Consider the following 21,410-nt stretch of genomic DNA (forward strand, 5'->3'; position numbering starts at 1 on the left):
GGAGAGTTTACAGTCTAACCAGACACCTAAGTATTTGTAGTTGTCCACGTATTCTAAGTCAGAGCCGTCCAGAATAGTAATGTTGGACAGGCGGGTAGGTACAGGTAGCGATCGGTTGAAGAGCATGCATTTAGTTTTACTTGTATTTAAGAGCAATTGGAGGCCACGGAAGGAGAGTTGTATGGCATTGAAGCTTGCCTGGAGGGTTGTATACACAGTGTCCAAAGAAGGGCCAGAAGTATACAGAATGGTGTCGTCTGCGTAGAGGTGGATCAGAGACTCACCAGCAGCAAGAGCGACCTCATTGATGTATACAGAGAAGAGAGTCGGTCCAAGAATTGAACCCTGTGGCACCCCCATAGAGACTGCCAGAGGTCCGGACAGCAGACCCTCCGATTTGACACACTGAACTCTATCAGAGAAGTAGTTGGTGAACCAGGCGAGGCAATCATTTGAGAAACCAAGGCTGTCGAGTCTGCCGATGAGGATGTGGTGATTGACAGAGTCGAAAGCCTTGGCCAGATCAATGAATACGGCTGCACAGTAGTGTTTCTTATCGATGGCGGTTAAGATATCATTTAGGACCTTGAGCGTGGCTGAGGTGCACCCATGACCAGCTCTGAAACCAGATTGCATAGCAGAGAAGGTATGGTGAGATTCGAAATGGTCGGTAATCTGTTTGTTGACTTGGCTTTCGAAGACCTTAGAAAGGCATGGTAGGATAGATATAGGTCTGTAGCAGTTTGGGTCAAGAGTGTCAACCCCTTTGAAGAGGGGGATGACCGCAGCTGCTTTCCAATCTTTGGGAATCTCAGACGACACGAAAGAGAGGTTGAACAGGCTAGTAATAGGGGTGGCAACAATTTTGGCAGATAATTTTAGAAAGAAAGGGTCCAGATTGTCTAGCCCGGCTGATTTGTAGGGGTCCAGATTTTGCAGCTCATTCAGAACATCAGCTGAGCAGATTTGGGAGAAGGAGAAATGGGGAAGGCTTGGGCGAGTTGTTGTGGGGGGTGCAGTGCTGTTGACCGGGGTAGGAGTAGCCAGGTGGAAAGCATGGCCAGCCGTAGAAAAATGCTTATTGAAATTCTCAATTATGGTGGATTTATCAGTGGTGACAGTGTTTCCTATCTTCAGTGCAGTGGGCAGCTGGGAGGAGGTGTTCTTATTCTCCATGGACTTTACAGTGTCCCAGAACTTTTTTGAGTTAGTGTTGCAGGAAGCAAATTTCTGCTTGAAAAAGCTAGCCTTGGCTTTTCTAACTGCCTGTGTATAATGGTTTCTAGCTTCCCTGAACAGCTGCATATCACGGGGGCTGTTCGATGCTAATGCAGAACGCCATAGGATGTTTTTGTGTTGGTTAAGGGCAGTCAGGTCTGGGGAGAACCAAGGGCTATATCTGTTCCTGGTTCTAAATTTCTTGAATGGGGCATGTTTATTTAAGATGGTTAGGAAGGCATTTAAAAAAAATATCCAGGCATCCTCTACTGACGGGATGAGATCAATATCCTTCCAGGATACCCCGGCCAGGTCGATTAGAAAGGCCTGCTCGCTGAAGTGTTTCAGGGAGCGTTTTACAGTGATGAGTGGAGGTCGTTTGACCGCTGACCCATTACGGATGCAGGCAATGAGGCAGTGATCGCTGAGATCTTGGTTGAAAACAGCAGAGGTGTATTTAGAGGGCAAGTTGGTTAGGATGATATCTATGAGGGTGCCCGTGTTTAAGGCTTTGGGGAGGTACCTGGTAGGTTCATTGATAATTTGTGTGAGGTTGAGGGCATCAAGTTTAGATTGTAGGATGGCTGGGGTGTTAAGCATGTTCCAGTTTAGGTCGCCTAGCAGCACAAGCTCTGAAGATAGATGGGGGGCAATCAGTTCACATATGGTGTCCAGAGCACAGCTGGGGGCAGAGGGTGGTCTATAGCAGGCGGCAACGGTGAGAGACTTGTTTTTAGAGAGGTGGATTTTTAAAAGTAGAAGTTCAAATTGTTTGGGTACAGACCTGGATAGTAGGACAGAACTCTGCAGGCTATCTTTGCAGTAGATTGCAACACCGCCCCCTTTGGCAGTTCTATCTTGTCTGAAAATGTTGTAGTTTGGAATTAAAATGTCTGAATTTTTGGTGGTCTTCCTAAGCCAGGATTCAGACACAGCTAGAACATCCGGGTTGGCAGAGTGTGCTAAAGCAGTGAATAGAACAAACTTAGGGAGGAGGCTTCTAATGTTAACATGCATGAAACCAAGGCTATTACGGTTACAGAAGTCGTCAAAAGAGAGCGCCTGGGGAATAGGAGTGGAGCTAGGCACTGCAGGGCCTGGATTTACCTCTACATCGCCAGAGGAACATAGGAGGAGTAGAATAAGGATGCGGCTAAAAGCAATAAGAATTGGTCGTCTAGAACGTCTGGAACAGAGAGTAAAAGGAGGTTTCTGGGGGCGATAAAATAGCATCAAGGTATAATGTACAGATAAAGGTAAGGTAGGATGTGAATACAGTGGAGGTAAACCTAGGTATTGAGTGATGAAGAGAGAGATATTGTCTCTAGAAACATAATTGAAACCAGGAGATGTCATTGCATGTGTGGGTGGTGGAACTAATAGGTTGGATAAGGTATAATGAGCAGGACTAGAGGCTCTACAGTGAACTAAGCCAATAAACACTAACCAGAACAGCAATGGACAAGGCATATTGACATTAAGGAGAGGCATGCTCAGTCGAGTGATCAAAAGGGTCCAGTGAGTGGAGAGGTTGGTTGGGGGTCACGGCGATTTAGACAGCTAAATCGGTAGCAAGCTAGCATAGGAGCAAGCTAGCATAGAATGGAGGTCTGTTAATAGCCAACTCTTGCGTTCCGTCAGTAGATTAGTGGGTTTCCGTGTGGTAGAGGGGATTAATCCAAATCACACAACAACAACAAAAATAAAAACAATAGATATAGTTATAGAGGCCCAAGAAGAAAAATAAATAAATAAATAAAAATAAAATAAAATAAAAATTGTCCGATTGTCTATTCAGATAGCAGCCGATAAGATAGCCAACGGCTAGCAGGCCGCAGATGGGCGCCCAGGCAACGTTGCGCCGGAGGAGCCAGCCGGACAATTCCCCCGGGTAGACAACGTCGGCAGTCCAACTGTGAAGGCCCGGTGAGGCTCCGCGTAGGCAGCAAAACGGGTCCGGATAGGTGACTGCAGCCCAGGAGTGATTGATGGAACTCTTCAGCTGGCTAGCTCCGGAACAATTGATGTTAGCTCCGGAATCGACAAAAGCCGATAGTCACACGGATAGCAGCTAGCTAGCTGTGAGATCCAGGTATGGATGTCCAGAGCCAGCGGCTGAAATCCGGTATGTTCCGTTCCGAGCCGCGCTGCGCTGCACTGCGCCGTACAAAACTGCCGATAGATTCTCGAGCCAAAGGACAGCCGATGACCACAAACCGTGGTTAGCTGAGTACTAACGATTAGCCAGTAAATAAGCTAACTAGCTTCTGAACCAGCTTCAGAGTAGCTTCTGGACCAGCTTCTGGCTAGCTCCCGGCTAGCTTCTGGCTAATTTCTGGCTAGCCTCTCGGAGGATTACAGATCTGAGGTAAATAATACTTTTTTATATAAATATAAATTGGTGAAGCGGATTGCAGGAGAGTGTTCTGAAGATGAGTTTTTGGAAAATTAAAAATGTATGTGAAAAAAAAGTTGTAAATATATCTATATATTTATATACACGACAGGACGAGGACAAAAATACGACTGAACTGCTATGCCATCTTGGGAATGAACAAATGTGTTATGGGAGTAGGGGAGCATATATGTTTCCTATACCATTGACAATGTGAAGGTCATTTTTCTTGTGTGACATAGCTTTAACAATGATTACTACTTCTAATATGGTCACTGAAGAGGCAGGGTAAGGAACATGGTGTATTGACTGAGCCACCTTCTGCGCGTCGACGACAACTGGATGCATCTGGTTTTCATGGGAAATAGAAAGAGAGCCTGTGACGTGACTTCCTTGTTTGGACGTTAACAAGGAGACACTCAGTCTTAACTCCTCCTCCACATTTACCGGATTGGTTGAACAGTGTAGAAGAGAACCTCCCCCGACAGTTTTTCCTCTCGTCAGGACCAGAAAGAAAGAAAGGCTGCTGAGGCACTATAGGTTAGACTAGAGTCAACAGCTCACCTTGGGCTAGTCCACCACTCTGCTCATCTCTTCTTAAGCCTGTGTGTGCTGTATTGATAAGAGTTGGCAAAACAACACAAACAGATCTGGGACCAGGTTATCAGTTCTTACCTTAACCTGAAAGACCAGCTCATTACCCCCGACGCTGAACTGAGACTCAAACAGAATGGTAAACTTCTCCTCTGTCACAGACTCTGCCCCTCGCCGGTCCGAGCGCTTGATCCTCTTCAAAGACTACATGAAAGAGGAGGCTTGGTCAGAGAGGAGGATCATGAGGGTTGAGGAGAGGACAGCACCACAGCACACAAACATCTTCTAGACTATTCACTTTGAGGAGCTGTTCTCTGATCACACATATACATGATTCCCTTTCATTCCAGGAGCAGATTTAAAGGGATACTTCGGGATTTTGGCAATGAAGCCCTTTGTCTACTTCTGCAGAGTCAGATGAACTCATGGGTACCATTTTTATGTCCCTGTGTCCAGTATGAAGGAAGTTAGAGGTAGTTTTCGCAAGCCAAAGCACATTTACTAGCATTCTGCCTTTAACTTCATTCTGGAAATAGAGACATAAAAATGGTATCCACAAATTCATTGCCAAAATCCCAAAGTACCCATTTAAGCCAGAGTTTACATGTAAATGATCCATGGAGGACCCTAGGGAACTCAAAACAGCATGTGGGCTGAGTAACATGTGATCTGTATGAGTATGAACATAGAATGAGAATGCAGAATCTCCAAAAGCCTCTTGGATTCCAGTTTAGCTGGGGTTTGTCTCTGAAACGAATCTTCTCTAGGTGTGGTATTACAGACTGAGACTCCCTGGTCCCATCCATCCTCACCATGTTCCTGAAGTTGGCGCTGAGTGTTCCTGTGGCCTGGTGGTACTCCATCACACAGTTGTTGTTAAGGATCTCTCCACTGCTGTCACTGGGAGAGGGGGAAGGAGGAGGGAGGAGGAGGAGGAGGAAGAGGTGAGGTAGATGCTTCAGCAGATGTATTAATCATAGAGTCATGAAACTTTCACAGAACATGAAGGGGAATGACTAATTTCAATTTATGTGAGGCAAGTTTTTTTCAGGATGCCAACGCTGACAATCTTGCAATATGCTACCCAAATTTGCCCCTTGGCTAGGGATAGGCTAACACGGCTATTCTTTTAGTACTAGGAAGGAAGATAACATTTATACACAAACTACTTTAGGGATCTATTAGGTGTGTGAAACGTGCGTTGTGGCATGAACAAAAATATAATCTAAATGTGGAATCTCCACTTGCTCCATAGATTCCACTGAGGCAGTAGATATCAGTGATGAGGGGGCTCTATGCTGTAACTTACTTCCTGGTGTTCTCGTTCTTGAGCAAGGCCTTCGCCTGCTGTTCACTGATGATGGTGGCCTTGACCTGCGGGGGGTTCATGTGCACATTGAGCTTCCCGCCCACTAGGAGACGCACTGTGGCGACAAACTTGGTCTGGGTTTTCAGCACCTGGGGAGGCTGCTTCTCTATGATAAAGGTGCTGGAGGGAGGGTTGTTGGAGAGAGAGAGAGAGAGAGAGAGAGGAAGAGAGAGAGAGAGAGAGAGAGAGAGAGAGAGAGAGAGAGAGAGAGAGAGAGAGAGAGAGAGAGAGAGACAGAGACAGACAGACAGACAGAGACAGACAGACAGACAGAGACAGACAGACAGACAGAGACAGACAGACAGACAGAGACAGACAGACAGACAGACAGACAGACAGACAGACAGACAGACAGACAGACAGACAGACAGACAGACAGACAGACAGACAGACAGACAGACAGACAGACAGACAGACAGACAGACAGACAGACAGACAGACAGACAGACAGACAGACAGACAGACAGACAGACAGGGGTAGGACAAACAGATTAGAGTCAGAGGACTCTAGTGTAGCGGGTTGCTTTAAAGGGATAGTGCAACATTTTAGCTTACCCAGAGTCAGATGAACTCATGTATACCATTTGTATGTCTTTGCATGCAGTTTGAAGGAAGTTGAAGGTAGATTCTGGAGCAATTGCTAACTAGCGTTAGCCCAATGACAGTAAGTCTACAGGAACAACTGCATGCAAGTTAACAATGGCTCCAGAAACTAACTTCAACTTCCTTCAAACTGCACACAGAGTTATACAAATAGTATACATGAGTTCATCCGAGTCTTGGTTAGTAGAAAAAGGGCTTGACTGAAAACATTTAGCAGTATCCCTTTAACCAACATTTCACCACAGGGATTTCTGCTCATCAAACACTACTGCCTATTACGTCTATTTGACCTGCTTTTGAAAGTTACACAGTATGCAAGCTGTCAGCTCTCAATGCTCCCACACATAAACACACACAAACAGACAAACGCTACACACACACAGGCAGCGTGATGCTCATTCATTCAGGCACGGAGGGCTTTTTAGTAGAGCACGCCGTTTGTGTTTTAGGCTTGGCTGACCGTACTCAATATGAGCAGGCAGTGATGAGATACCCTCCCTCCCCCCTAGCCTCCCTCCCAGGCGCCTGCTGGAGGTTTAGGGGGAAGAGTAGAGAGGATGTGGGTGTGGTTTCGCTGGAGAGCAGGAAAGAGAGAATTAAGAGGAGAGGAAACACCAGTGCAGTAGTATGGACTTTAAAAGTAGTGTTTTTACTCTCTCAACGCTCCCCTGTATGTGGCCGAACGGACATCGTTCTGACAATGATACATCTTCTCGGTGCATTATGGGTCTCTGTGGGGACCACAGCTGGAATAAGAAGAGAGCAGAGGGTTCTGGGAGCAGTCAGAAGGCTTCCTGATCCAGTCAGTGAGGCTGGCGGACTGATACGGGCTGACAGACAGTGCCCCCAGGGCTACAACACTCTACCATGGAACTCAAGCTAACTTTCTGAGCCTGTTAGCCTTTCTCCTCATCTCCCCATCATTGTAGACTTCATCTCTAGTCTAAAACACTTTTTGTCTCTTTAGCTCTCGTATCGACCCTCTTTTGTATCCCCCTTCTTTCTTTCACTTAATGTCCTTGAAACGGTTCACTCCTCCTCTTCCTCGTACATTATCTTCCTCTCCTTTTCTAAACCGTTCACTCTCCCTCCTGTTTTCTTTCTCCTCTCGGATCTATAGCAGGCCTCCCTCTCTCCTCGCTTCATCTCTCCCTCCTTGTAGCGTTGAGGGTTAATGCAGGCTGACTGGGGTTGTGTTTGTGTGTTCATTGGCAGGTTCAGCAGGGGTTGGGAGCAGAGCTGGGCTGGGCTGCTGGAGGAACTATCAGCAGCTTGCTCCCCCTGCCCCAGAACAACCCAGCTTGGGCTCAGCACAGAGTCAAACACACACACGCTTTGCTGCTCCACAGAGTCACATAACCGGGCTCCCGTGATGTGCGGTGCTGAATCATTTCTAATGTAATTCTGGTAATAAATGTAATCTCACACTCTATTGGCCACATAAGGAGTCAGGGGTTGTGTCAGTAGGATAGGGTTTGTATAAGGGTTCACATTGAGTGTAGTATGTTCTCCATTCAGTCCCATCAGAGGAGATGGGGGGGGGGGGGGGGGTGTAAACATGACTGTAGAGTAGCATATGCACTGAAGATTAGTGTGTCTATAAGAAGTTCACATTTACACACACCCACATCCAGCTCAAAGCCACTTGCACACAATCCAACACACTACAACCTATTCTCACAATACCTTGCACTTTGATACTGAACAATAACAACAACTTCACACACACACACACACACACACACAAACGCACGCAGGTACACACACACCTGGTGACCAGTGCTGAGATGATGTCTGTGATGGTGCTGTTGAGGTCGTTCAGTAGCTCCTCGATGGGGCCGGGGATGGGAAGCTGTTGTCTCAGGTGTTCTGCTCTCCTGATCTGCTGCCTGTTCTGCCAGATCGTCTCTGCCAACTTCTCACACCTGAATCACACACACACACACACACACACACACACACACACACACACACACACACACACACACACACACACACACACACACACACACACACACACACACACACACACACACACACACACAAAATAAGGTTCTCAAAATGGGCAAAGTTCAGACTCTTACAAGCTCAGACAACCAGACAGACTACAGTCTAGTTCAAAATATACAGTTTAAGACAAGGTAATAATTCCATGCTGGAGCGTTCACCAATAAACACATTCATTGGACCGTTGCTGATTCTATAGGATTAGCATTGAAAACGTGACCAGCGTTCAGAAAATCAAGTAATACAGTGGTTGTAGATCATGTGATTTAAAAAAAAAATGAATAGAATGACAGGAAAACAGTCAATCTAAGTGTTTGCTAAGTAGTTTGTCTATCTTTTTATGTCTGTCTACATGTTTATATATGTTTTCAACAAGCAAGGGGGAAGATATCAGAATAGGGGCATTGGGGAATAATAACATATTGTACGGAATACATGTGTACTGTAGTGAAGCCGTCTCTAGAGGTCTCTTCCATGATCATGTGAAACGTCAATTGCTATGGAAATGCTGGGATGTGTTTTTCAATGATGTTAAAGGTAATTATGATGCAACTATGATGGTGATACGATATGGATTACTATTATTATCATGAACATTAAGGCTATACACACTACATGTTATTATTTATTTGGACAGCACACATTGTAGTCTTACTCTTATACAGACATCGTACACACGCACTAAATCACATCCAATGTCATACACATCAACCTACTCAGATTTACTACACACATAATATGTTGTCTCAATTTTCTAACATCTGTGGCATTGGGAATAATGTGGCATTGGGAATAAAACAAATATGCTTGAACGTATTTCTTGAATTCTACATATCAGACATTTGAAAGCTCTAATTTTGACTGTCATAATACCTCTGACGGCAGTAACTTTATAAGTACAAATTATGGTCAATTTAGACTGAGAATAGTATCTAGTTATGGTAAGGGTGAAATAAGTATAGCCAGAGATAATTGTAATGGTTTAGCAGATTATAAAGAAAGAAGATCAGTCTTTACATTGCTAAAAGAAAAGGAATATAACATATACTGTTTACAGGAAACTCACTCTACATCCTTAGGAAAAAGGAATGGGGTGGTGAAATAATTTTCTGTCATGGACAAAGGAACTCAAAAGGTGAGATGATATTAATTAACAACAATGTAGATCTGAATGTGTAAACAGTCAGGAATGATTCGCAAGGAAGGTCGATCTTTTTGAATATGAATGTGGACGAAAAAGAGATTTGGCTCAAATCAGGATGATCCACACTTCTTTGAAAGTATTTATACCAATTTATGGAACTTAGAGGCAACAAATTATCAAATCATTATGATAGGAGACTATAACAAAGTGTTAAATACCTCAATGGACCGTAAAGGAAATCACTCTACAAACTAAATCACAAATATTATGGACACATTAGAAATAGTGGATATTTGGAGACTAAAAAACCCAACCTAGTGAGATATACATGGAGGAGACGACTACTTCCTTGCCTCTTTCTCTCTTGCATCAAAGGTTAAAAAAGGATTAATAGGAGACAGGATCATAATTGGATCATCATTTAATTGGCCTTCACATAACTCTTATAGAATTTCCACTTGGCTGGGGATATTGGAAATGTAATCAAAGTTTACTGGAGGACAACTTATTTTTAACTAAGACAAAATAATTTATAACTGAATATTTCCAGCATAATATAGGTTCAGCAAATCCCCTTATCGTTTCGGATACCGTTAAATGTACCTTCAGAGGTCATTCAACTCAATATTCATCAGTAATAAAACATCTGTTTCTGGCAAAAGAGACAAGACTAACAAGGGAAATACATGAACTACTAGTACAGGTAGAGAGCAATAAAAACAATACTACAGAGATACAAAATAAGTTAGAGGAAAAACAAAAAGAACTCGAGGAACTTAGTCAAGAACGATCAAATGTAATCTATTACAAAAATAAAGCAAACTGGATGGAATGTGGAGAAAAATGCACAAAATTATTCCCGAATCTCCAATACAGGAACACTAACAAAAATTATTTGCAGAAACTTGTTACTGAAGACGGAGTCATTTATGATTCTCCGAATTATATTTTAAAAGAGGCAGCTAAATATTTTAGGCAGATGTTCTCTTTTCTGTCTCGTCTTCTCCCACTGAACGAAAATTACGGTAAGGAATTCTTTCCAAAAAATGCAGTGTGAAGGCAATATTACAGAGAAATAACTATTTGAGGCTATTAAAGCCTTTCAGTCTGGAAAACCCCAGGGCTTGATGGCATACCGGCAGAGGCATATCAATATTTTTTTGATGTACTAAAAGCTCCATTGTTAGATTGTTTTAACTACTCCTATAGAAATGGTAGTGTGTCAGGTACTCAGCAGGAAGGCCTGATTTCTCTATTATTAAAACAAGACCCAGATGGCAAATATAAAGATCCAGTGTATCTTAAAAACTGGAGGCCTCTTACACTTCAATATTGTGATGCAAAAATACTAGCGAAATGCATAGCACTCAGAATTAAAAGGGTTTAACCAGGTATTGTTCATCCTGATTAGACAGGTTTTTACATTGTTCATACATTGGAGATAATATACGACAACTACTAGAAATAATAGAACATCATGAAACATCTAAGAAGCCAAGCCTGGTCTTTATAGAGGATTTTGGAAAGGAATTTGATAAAGGAAGTTGGAATTTGATTTATAAATGCCTGGATTTTTTCAATTCCGGTGTATCTCTTATAAAATAGGGAAAAGTAATGTATAGCAACTCAAGTGTAAAATAGTAAATAACGGCTACTTCTCAGAGAGTTTTGAATTGGCAAGAGGAGTTAAACAAGGGTGTCCTCTGTCACCATATCTATTCATCATGGCCATCGAAATGCTAGATATTCAAATCAGATCCAATAACAACATTGGAGGATTAGAAATCCAAGGTTTAAAAACAAAGGTGTCCATGTACGCCAATGTCTCAAGTTTTATATTAATTCCGCAAGCTACATCCCTGTAATGTCTCATTGAAGATCTAGATAACTTTTCTGTACTCTCTGGACTAAAACCTAATTATGATAAGTGTACAATATTATGTATTGGATTTTTTAAAATTACAACTTTTACACTACCCTGCAGTTTGCCTATAAAATGGGCTGATGATGAAGTAGACATACTTGGTATTCATATCACCAAATATATAAATAAGCTCTCCACAATGAATTTCAATAGAAAACTTGTAAAAAATAGACAAGATCCTGCAACCATGGAAAGGTAAATATTTATGGGAAAATTGTTATTAACTTCTTAGTCATATCTCAGTTTACTCACTTACTTATGACGCTGCCTACTCCTGATGATTAATTTTTCAAATCATACAAGCAAAAAACATTTAGCTTTATCTGCGACGCTAAACCAGATAAAATAAAGCGTGGCAATCTATATAATGAATATGAATTAGGTGGGTTGAGATGATTAAATATAAAAGCACTAAACCTCTCTCTAAAAGCTTAACTTATTCAAAAGTTTTACCTGAACCCTAAATGAACCCAGATTACAAATAAAAGCTCATCCATTGTTTTAAAAATGGCCTTTTTTGCCTTTGTGCAGATTGCCATGTCTCATTTTAGATTATTGTAAATTATACTTTTTTCAAAGTATCTCTCTTTATCAAACACGCATTGTAGAGCTGGTTACAATTTCAATTTCATCCCCCTGAAAAGATGGAAAAAATATTACAATAAAAATTATGTCTGAATTCAAATGTGCTGGTTGATAAAATACCTGTATTTATGGGAAAGAGGTTTGAAAAGGGTATTTTGTTCTTAAATGATAATGTACTTTGAAATGGTGGAGTTATGTCCTTCATGGAGTTCAAATTGGATGGGAAGGTCTGCTCAATCCAAGAGTACAACCAATTGATTACAGCATTACCACAACAATGGAGAGGGCAGGTGGCAGCGGGAGGAGGTAGGGAACTTGTCTGTCTGCCCAATACAAAGGACAAAATTGGCAGAGCAATACAAATAGCATAAATAGGAAAGTATACCGGTTTCATTTGAGGACCAGGATGTTGACAACTGTGCTATACAGATGGCAAAATATTTGGGAAGAGATTTTTGATGTATCGATTCCATGGTACAGGGTGTGTGAGTTGATATACAGTTGAAGTCAGAAGGTTACATACACTTAGGTTGGAGTCATTAAAACTTGTTTTTCAACCACTCCACAAATTTCTTGTTAACAAACTATAGTTTTGGCAAGTCAGTTAGGACATCTACTTTGTGCATGACACAAGTCATTTTTCCAACAATTGTTTACAGACAGATTATTTCACTTAGAATTCACTGTATCACAAATCCAGTGGGTCAGAAGTTTAAATACAAGTTGACTGTGCCTTTAAAGGCTTGGAAAATTCCAGAAAATGTTGTCATGGCTTTAGAAGCTTCTGTTAGGCTAATTGACATCATTTGAGTCAATTGGAGGTGTACCTGTGGATGTATTTCAAGGCCTACCTTCACTCTCAGTGCCTCTTTGCTTGACATCATGGGAAAATCAAAAGAAATCAGCCAAGACATCAGAAAAGAAACTGTTGACCTGCATAAGTCTGGTTCATCCTTGGGAGCAATTTCCAAATGCCTGAAGGTACCACGTTCATCTGTACAAACAATAGAACGCAAGTATAAACACCATGGGACCACGCAGCCATCATACTGTTCAGGAAGGAGATGCGTTCTGTCTCCTAGAAATGAACGTACTTTGGTGCGAAAAGTGCAAATCATTTCCAGAACAACAGCAAAGGACCTTGTGAAGATGCTGGAGGAAACCGGTACAAAAGTATCTATGTCCACAGTAAAACGAGTCCTATTTCGACATAACCTGAAAAGCCGCTCAGCAAGGAAGAAGCCACTGCTCCAAAACCGCCATAAAAAGCCAGACAATGGTTTGCCACTGCACATGGTGACAAAGATCGTACTTTTTGGATAAATGTCCTCTGGTCTGATGAAACAAAAAAAATAGAACTGTTTGGCCATAATGACCATTGTCATGTTTGGTGGAAAAAGGGGGAGGCTTGCAAGCCGAAGAACACCATCCCAACCGTGAAGCACGAGGGTGGCAGCATCATGTTGTGGTGGTGCTTTGCTGGAGGAGGGACTGGTGCACTTCACAAAATAGATGGCATCATGAGGGGGGAAAATTGTGTGGATATATTGAAGCAACATCTCAAGACATCAGTCAGGAAGTTAAAGCTTGGTCGCAAATGGGTCTTCCAAATGGACAATGACCCCAAGCATACTTCCAAAGTTGTGGCAAAATAGCTTAAGGACAACAAATTCAAGGTATTAGAGTGGCCATCACAAAGCCCTGACCTCAATCCTATAGAAAATGTGTGGGCAGAACTGAAAAAGTGTGTGCGAGCAAAGGAGGCCTACAAACCTGACTCAGTTACAGCAGCTCTGTCAGGAGGAATGGGCCAACATTCACCCAACTTATTGTGAGATGCTTGTGGAAGGATATCTGAAAAGTTTGACCCAAGTTAAACAATTTAAAGGCAATGCTACCAAATACTAATTGAGTGTATGTAAACTTCTCACCCACTGGGACTGTGACGAAAGAAATAAAAGCTTAAATAAATTATTCTCTCTACTATTATTCTGACATTTCACATTCTTAAAATAAAGTGGTGATCCTAACCACAGGGAATTTTTACTCGGCTTAAATGTCAGGAATTGTGAAAAACTGAGTTTAAATGTATTTGGCTAAGGTGTATGTAAACTTCCAACTTCAACTGTATAAAATGACGCGAGATTCAAGACTTGGTGCTTTTCAGCTAAAATTAGTATACAGAATTCTTGCCACCAACAAAATGTTGAATATTTGGGGCATAAAATCATCGAAGCTCGGCAGATTTTGTTGAGGATACAGAATCAACAGACCATTTATTTTGGTATTGTCCTCAGGTAGCCTGTTTCTGGTTTCAGGTTCAGAAACGGCTGAAAATGCATAGCATTGATCTAAAATTGACCCTAGAAATAGTACTGTTAGGAGATCTGGAGAGACCGGGGCAGTCAATTTCTAATACTCTTAGTAAAAGTAGTTATCTTCAACTTGCAATCTGTGGATTCTATTCGATTAGACAGATTGAAATTGTACGTTAAACATCACAGCGTTCAGTTGAAAGATAAATGTTGAGTAGAATGTGCATATACACATATGCATATACACACACACTCTCATTCAAATACACACATACACAGACAAGTAATAGTGCCAGACATGCACTCAAACATATACAGTTGGCATTGCTGTTCTGATTTTAGTTGTCCTTGATGTCCTTTGTTTTAGTTTTTTGTTGCATTGTTGTTTGCTGTTTTCTTTTGTCTTACTCTTTTTTTCTCTTTAGTTCATGTTGTTGGTTGTTGGTTCTTTTGGGGGGGTTCTTTGGTGTGGGGAATGGAATTAATTGTATTTTTAATTTGTTTTATTCGGGGGGGGGCTGTGGGATGGGTCTCGGATGGTTAAGGGTCAGCTATTGGGGAACTGTGGGGGGATCTTGGAGGGTTCAGGTTCCTGTTTGTTTGGCCTGGTGGGAGATCTGTTGACAGGGCGTTGACCCCGAATGCTTCTGTGTGTCGCTCTGAATGGGAGTGTGTTGGATGACTGGTGCGGTGCAGTTGTTGAGCGGCTACACTGCTAGTATATTGTATGTTTTGGATATTCAATAAAATATATTTTAAATACATTGAATTCATCCCCATTGTTGCAAAGAGTTATGGTATATTAGAATCCCATTGTCTTAACCTTTGTCATCCTTAACCTAGACTACAGTCATCTTCCCAACTACACCCCATATAAACCCAGCAGTATCCAATAGTCAGCTTGTTAACTGGGTGGCCCCTGCCCTTTGATCAATCCTAGACATATGTGATCTCTGTTAGGGGTAGAGGGTCTCACCAGGACTGCAGGATGTCCAGCCCCCCCTCTGGAGGACCCCCGTTGCCGGCCAGCTGTTGTCGTCTCTTCCAGTGGATCAGCTCGTCATCCAGGATAATGGTCTGCTGCTTCCTCAGTAGCTGCAGGCTCTTCTGGTGCTTCTCTGCCAGGTCCTAGGCAAACACACATGCAGGTATGCAGGTATGCACACACACACACGCACACACACACACACACACACACACAGACAGACAGGTACACACACACGCACACACACACCGATAAGAATGTACCCATACATTAAACATCATACATATTCTCAAATCAATATACATCCCCAGATTTTATACCCTGAAGGCATGAGATTCCTCCAGATAGACCTTACAGTGAAATGCTTACTTAGAAGCCCTTAAAACCTCTTGAGACTAGGGGGCAGTATTTTGATGTTTGGATGAAAAACGTACCAAATGAAACTGCCTATTTCTCAGGCCCAGAAGCTAGAATATGCATATAATTGGCAGATTAGGATAGAAAACACTCTAAAGTTTCCAAAACTGTATGTAATATTGTCTGTGAGTATTACAGAACTGATATTGCAGGTGAAAACCTAAGGAAAATCCAACCAGGAAGTGCTGTTTTTCTGAAACCTTCATTGTTCCATTCCATTGCATGCCTTCCTTCCATTTAAAGGGATATCAACCAGATTCCTTTTCCTTTGACTTCCACATGGTGTGAACAGTCTTAAGACATAGTTTCAGGCTTTTATTCTGAAAAATGAGCAAGAAAGATCACTTCGCGTCAGTAGGATAGCTGGGTGTCCTTAGATTTTTGCATGCGCGAGAAGCTTGGAGCAGACCTTTTCTCTCTCTCTCCTATTGAAAATAATAATATTGAAATATTATCGATTATTTATTGTAAAAACAACCTGAGGATTGATTATAAAAAACATTTGACATGTTTCTACGAACTTTACGGATACTATTTGGAATTTTTGTCTGAACATCGTGACCTGCACGAGCCTGTGGATTACTGAACAAAACTCGCCAACTAATTTAAGGTTTTTGGATATAAAAATAATATTTATGGAACAAAACAAACATTTGTGTAACTGGGAGTCTCGTGAGTGCAAACATCCGGAGATCAAAGGTAAGTGATTAATTTGATTGCTTTTCTGACTTTCGTGACCAATCTACTTTGCTGCTAGCTGTTTGTAGGGTTTTGTCTGCTGAGAGAGCTGTTCTCACATAAAGGCTTGGGTTGCTTTCGCTGTAAAGCTTTTTTGAAATCTGACACACCAGGTGGATTAACAACAAGCTAAGCGTTTTGGTATATTGCACTTGAAATTTCATGAAAATTAAATATTTTTAGTATGCGCCAAGAAGTTAACCGGTGTGCCTTGTTAAAATTTTTATTTGTGGAATTTCTTACCATCTTAATGCGTTTGAGACAATCAGTTGTGTTGTGACAAGATAGGGGTGGTGTAACGATTCTCTTCTTGTGAAGTAGAGGCGGACCAAAGCGCAGCGTGGTGGTTGTTCATTGTAATTTATTGACGACACTATACATGAACAAACTAACGAAAAAACAAGAAACGTGAGAACTCAAAACAGCCCTGTCTGGTGCAAACACAAAAACAGGAACAATCACCCACAAACACACAGTGAAACCCAGGCTACCTAAATATGGTTCCCAATCAGAGACAATGACGAACACCTGCCTCTGATTGAGAACCATATCAGGCCGAACATAGAACTAGACAAACTAGACATGAAACATAGAATGCCCACTCAGATCACACCCTGACCAACCACAACATAGAAATATACAAAGTAAACTATGGTCAGGGTGTGACAGTACCCCCCCCCCCAAGGTGCGGACTCCGGCCGCAAAACCTGAACCTATAGGGGAGGGTCTGGGTGGGCATCTGTCCGCGGAGGCGGCTCTGGCGCTGGACGTGGACCCCACTCCATAATAGTCTTTGTCCACCTCCTTAGCGTCCCTAGATAGGTGACCCTCCTAAGAGACAGCTCGGGACAGAGGGACAGCTGCTCGGGACAGAGGGACAGCTGCTCGGGACAGAGGGACAGCTGCTCCGGGCGGAGGGGCTCTAGCGGCCCCTGGCTGACTGGCGGCACTGGCGGCCCCTGGCTGACTGGCGGCCCCTGGCTGACTGGCGGCACTGGCGGCCCCTGGTTGACTGGCGGCGCTGGCGCTGGGCTGACTGGCGGCACTGGCGGCCCCTGGCTGACTGGCGGCACTGGCGGCCCCTGGCTGACTGGCGGCACTGGCGGCCCCTGGCTGACTGGCGGCACTGGCGGCCCCTGGCTGACTGGCGGCACTGGCGGCCCCTGGCTGACGGGCGGCACTGGCGGCCCCTGGCAGACGGGCGGCACTGGCGGCGCTGGGCAGACGGGCGGCACTGGCGGCGCTGGGCAGACGGGCGGCGCTGGCGGCGCTGGGCAGACGGGCGGCGCTGGCGGCGCTGGGCAGACGGGCGGCACTGGCGGCGCTGGGCAGGCGGGAGGCTCCGGCAGAGGCGCCGGACAGGCGGGAGGCTCCGGCAGAGGCGCCGGACAGGCGGGAGGCTCCGGCAGAGGCGCCGGACAGGCGGGAGGCTCCGGCAGAGGCGCCGGACAGGCGGGAGGCTCCGGCAGAGGCGCCGGACAGGCGGGAGGCTCCGGCAGCGGCGCCGGACAGGCGGGAGGCTCCGGCAGAGGCGCCGGACAGGCGGGAGGCTCCGGCAGAGGCGCCGGACAGACGGGAGGCTCCGGCAGAGGCGCCGGACAGACGGGAGGCTCCGGCAGCGCTGGAGAGGAGGAAGGCTCTGGTAGCGCCGGAGAGGCGGGAGACTCCGGCAGCGCTGGAGAGGAGGAAGGCTCTGGACGGATGGGCCGGAGAGACAGCCTGGTACGGGGAGCTGCCACCGGAGGGCTGGGGTGTGGAGGTGGTGACGGATAGACCGGGCCGTGCAGGCGCACTGGAGCTCTTGAGCACCGAGCCTGCCCAACCTTACCCGGTTGAATGGTCCCGGTCGCCCTGCCAGTGCGGCGAGGTGGAATAGCCCGCACTGGGCTATGCAGGCGAACCGGGGACACCGTGCGCAAGGCTGGTGCCATGTAAGCCGGCCCAAGGAGACGCACTGGAGACCAGATGCGTAGAGCCGGCTTCATGGCACTTGGCTCGATGCCCACTCTAGCCCGGCCGATACGCGGAGCTGGAATGTACCGCACCGGGCTGTGCACCCGCACTGGGGACACCGTGCGCTCCACAGCATAACACGGTGCCTGCCCGGTCTCTCTAGCCCACCGGTAACCACAGGAAGTTGGCTCAGGTCTCCTACCTGGCGTAGCCATACTCCCTGTTAGCCCCCCCCCAAGAAATTTTTGGGGCTGACTCCCGGGCTTCCATCCACGACGCCGCGCTGCCTCCTCATACCAGCGCCTCTCCGCTTTCGCCGCCTCCCGTTCTTCCTTGGGGCGGCGATACTCTCCTGGCTGAGCCCAAGGTCCTTTACCGTCTAATTCGTCCTCCCATGTCCATACCTCCTCGCGCTGCTCCTGCTGCTGCTTTTTCCTTTGCCCATTACCACACCGCTTGGTCCTGTTGTGGTGGGTGATTCTGTAACGATTCTCTTCTTGTGAAGTAGAGGCGGACCAAAGCGCAGCGTGGTGGTTGTTCATTGTAATTTATTGACGACACTATACATGAACAAACTAACGAAAAAACAAGAAACGTGAGAACTCAAAACAGCCCTGTCTGGTGCAAACACAAAAACAGGAACAATCACCCACAAACACGCAGTGAAACCCAGGCTACCTAAATATGGTTCCCAATCAGAGACAATGACGAACACCTGCCTCTGATTGAGAACCATATCAGGCCGAACATAGAACTAGACAAACTAGACATGAAACATAGAATGCCCACTCAGATCACACCCTGACCAACCACAACATAGAAATATACAAAGTAAACTATGGTCAGGGTGTGACAGGTGGTATAAAGAAGATAGCTCTATTTGGTAAAAGACCAGGTCCATATGTGACTTACCACCTGGATTCAGTCTTATGTAGCAAAATGTGAAATTATGTTTTTTTACATTGGATAAAAGTAGAACTCTGAGCTACAAAGTGGTATATCATACACTGCATTTGAGGGACAATGGGAAAGTAATTCTGCTTTTGATCAACTTGTAATCTCACTTTTGAGATAATCGCTAATGTTTTGGTATCTAGTGAAGAGCTGTTCTTTTGTCTACACTCATTCAGCATCGTTCACACCCTCTTAAGCTTTAGCCCCACCCATCTCGTTTTGCTCTCGGAGTGCACCTTGATGCTCTGGCTGATGATTTGTTTCCCTCTGGATAACATGAAAACAGCCTACTGCTGGAAACAATTTCATTACGCTTTTTTTGCAGACGTTTACTGACACCAGCTATATTCATCAGGTGTTGTACACACGTCACGTAACGTTAGCAAACGAGCCAGCCAGCTAACGTTAGCTAGTTAAACAACAGTGAACAAAGTGCCAACAATGAACAAAGTGCCAACAATGCCTAACATTAGGCTCTAACTAGGAAAGCCAACAGCTCTGGTAAACTAATAATAACGACCACTAGGGAGACAGCCAGATTATGTTAGCTCGGAATCGGTGCACCAAGAGGTTAAACAACAATGCAGTTTTAAGAATATACCTAAAAAAAAGTAAGAGATAAGAATAAATAATAATTAAAGAGCAGCACTGAATAACAATAGTGGGGCTATATACAGGGTTTACCGGTACAAAGTCAATGTGCGGGGGCACCTCTGTCGAGTTAATTAAGGTAATATGTACATGTAGGTAGAGTTATTAAAGTGACTATGCATAGATAATAACAGAGAGTAGCAGCAGCGTAGAAGAGTGGGGAGGGGGCAATGAAAATTGTCTGGGTAGCCATTTGATTAGATGTTCAGGAGTCTTATGGCTTGGGGGTAGAAGCTGTTTAGAAGCCTCTTGGACCTAGACTTGGCGCTTCGGTAGCGCTTGCTGTGCTTTATCAGATAGAACAGTCTATGACTAGGGTGGCTGGAGTCTTTGACAATTTTTAGGGCTTTCCTCTGACACCGCCTGGTATAGAGGTCTTCGATGTCTGGAAGCTTGAACGTTTGCCATCAGTACTGTTAGCTAAGGCAGATTAGCCACTTGTCGCCTGATCCTCACAAGGCACCCCGATCTCCTTCCGCGAAATCGTCATTTCTTTCTCCAGCGAATGACGGAGATGAGGGCCTGTTTGGGTGTTTGGAGTAATCGTTCTAGTCCGACTCATTAAAGAAAAATTATTTGTCCAATTTGAGTTGAGTAATCACTGTTCTGATGTCCAGAAGCTCTTTTCGGTCATAAGAGACAATAAATAGTAGCAACATTATGTACAAAATAAGTTACAAACCCCCAAAAAACTGACAAAATAGCACGGTTGGTTAAGAGCCAATAAAACAGCAGCAGTGTGTGTGTTTCAGTACATGTGTGTGTGTATGCAGTATAAAAAGTAGTGTACCAGTCTGTATTTCTGTAGTGTGTTGGCCTCCCGGGTGAGCCAGGCCTCCACGGTGGCTCTCTTGCTCAGTAATGTGGGCTCCCTCAGCTGTCTGTCAGCAGGGGGCAGTGTGGCCAGGCTGGTCAACTGGGCTGCATGTGGGAAAAGAGAGGGAGAGGGAGAGGGAGAGGGAGGAGGAGAGGTCAGCAAATCTCACATAAACACACCTGTCTTTTCCTTTGCAGACCACACACACACATGCATACTGACACCCACTCACTCACCTACAAACTCACACGTCATTCTGCCCTAAAAAGGTGAGGGCTGCTGGGGTTGATGACCCAGGGTGTTGTGACTAGGAGGGGGACCAGGGCAAGGCTGACTCACCCTGGATGCGGAGGCTCTCCTGGTACTGGATGATGAAGTACTCCTGGTTGTGCTGGAGCTTTCTCAGGTCGTTCTCTGTGTCCTGGGTCAGCAAGCGCAGCTCCTCGAATACCTGGTTGATCTGCTGGTACTTCTGGGACATGCTGTCCATCATCCCCCCCACTGGGGAGCTCGACTGCCAATCAGAGAGAGGAGAGAGAGGTGAGAGGGCTGGGCCGGTAAACAGCGCTGGCTTTGAGATGATTTGCAGGAACTAGCTAGTGTGGTGTTGAGCATTTCATCATCATTACATGGAGCAGAAAGACACACAAACTGACAGAACCCTGCGCCTCTTTAACACAACCTCAATGAACCCTGCTTGTGTTATTCCACAGTAATCCCTAACGACCATAACCAGCAGTG

At 44.7% G+C, this 21,410-nt stretch overlaps 1 protein-coding gene across 2 annotated transcripts in view; it reads right to left on the reverse strand.

Moving 5' to 3' along the window:
* Positions 1-21,410, reverse strand: part of LOC110538192 (signal transducer and activator of transcription 5B) — a 93,277-nt gene that overhangs the window by 10,338 nt on the left and 61,529 nt on the right. For both annotated transcript variants that reach the window (XM_036938252.1, XM_036938253.1), the window contains 7 exons: positions 21,009-21,183; positions 20,643-20,773; positions 15,131-15,282; positions 7,949-8,104; positions 5,517-5,696; positions 5,020-5,107; positions 4,289-4,411 (listed from right to left, as the gene is read on the reverse strand). In XM_036938252.1, the coding sequence (XP_036794147.1) occupies positions 4,289-4,411; positions 5,020-5,107; positions 5,517-5,696; positions 7,949-8,104; positions 15,131-15,282; positions 20,643-20,773; positions 21,009-21,183 (1,005 nt within the window). The remainder of the gene's footprint in view (positions 1-4,288; positions 4,412-5,019; positions 5,108-5,516; positions 5,697-7,948; positions 8,105-15,130; positions 15,283-20,642; positions 20,774-21,008; positions 21,184-21,410) is intronic.

This window comes from Oncorhynchus mykiss, chromosome 12, assembly GCF_013265735.2.
Source record: "Oncorhynchus mykiss isolate Arlee chromosome 12, USDA_OmykA_1.1, whole genome shotgun sequence".
In the NCBI taxonomy this organism is placed as follows: domain Eukaryota; kingdom Metazoa; phylum Chordata; class Actinopteri; order Salmoniformes; family Salmonidae; genus Oncorhynchus; species Oncorhynchus mykiss.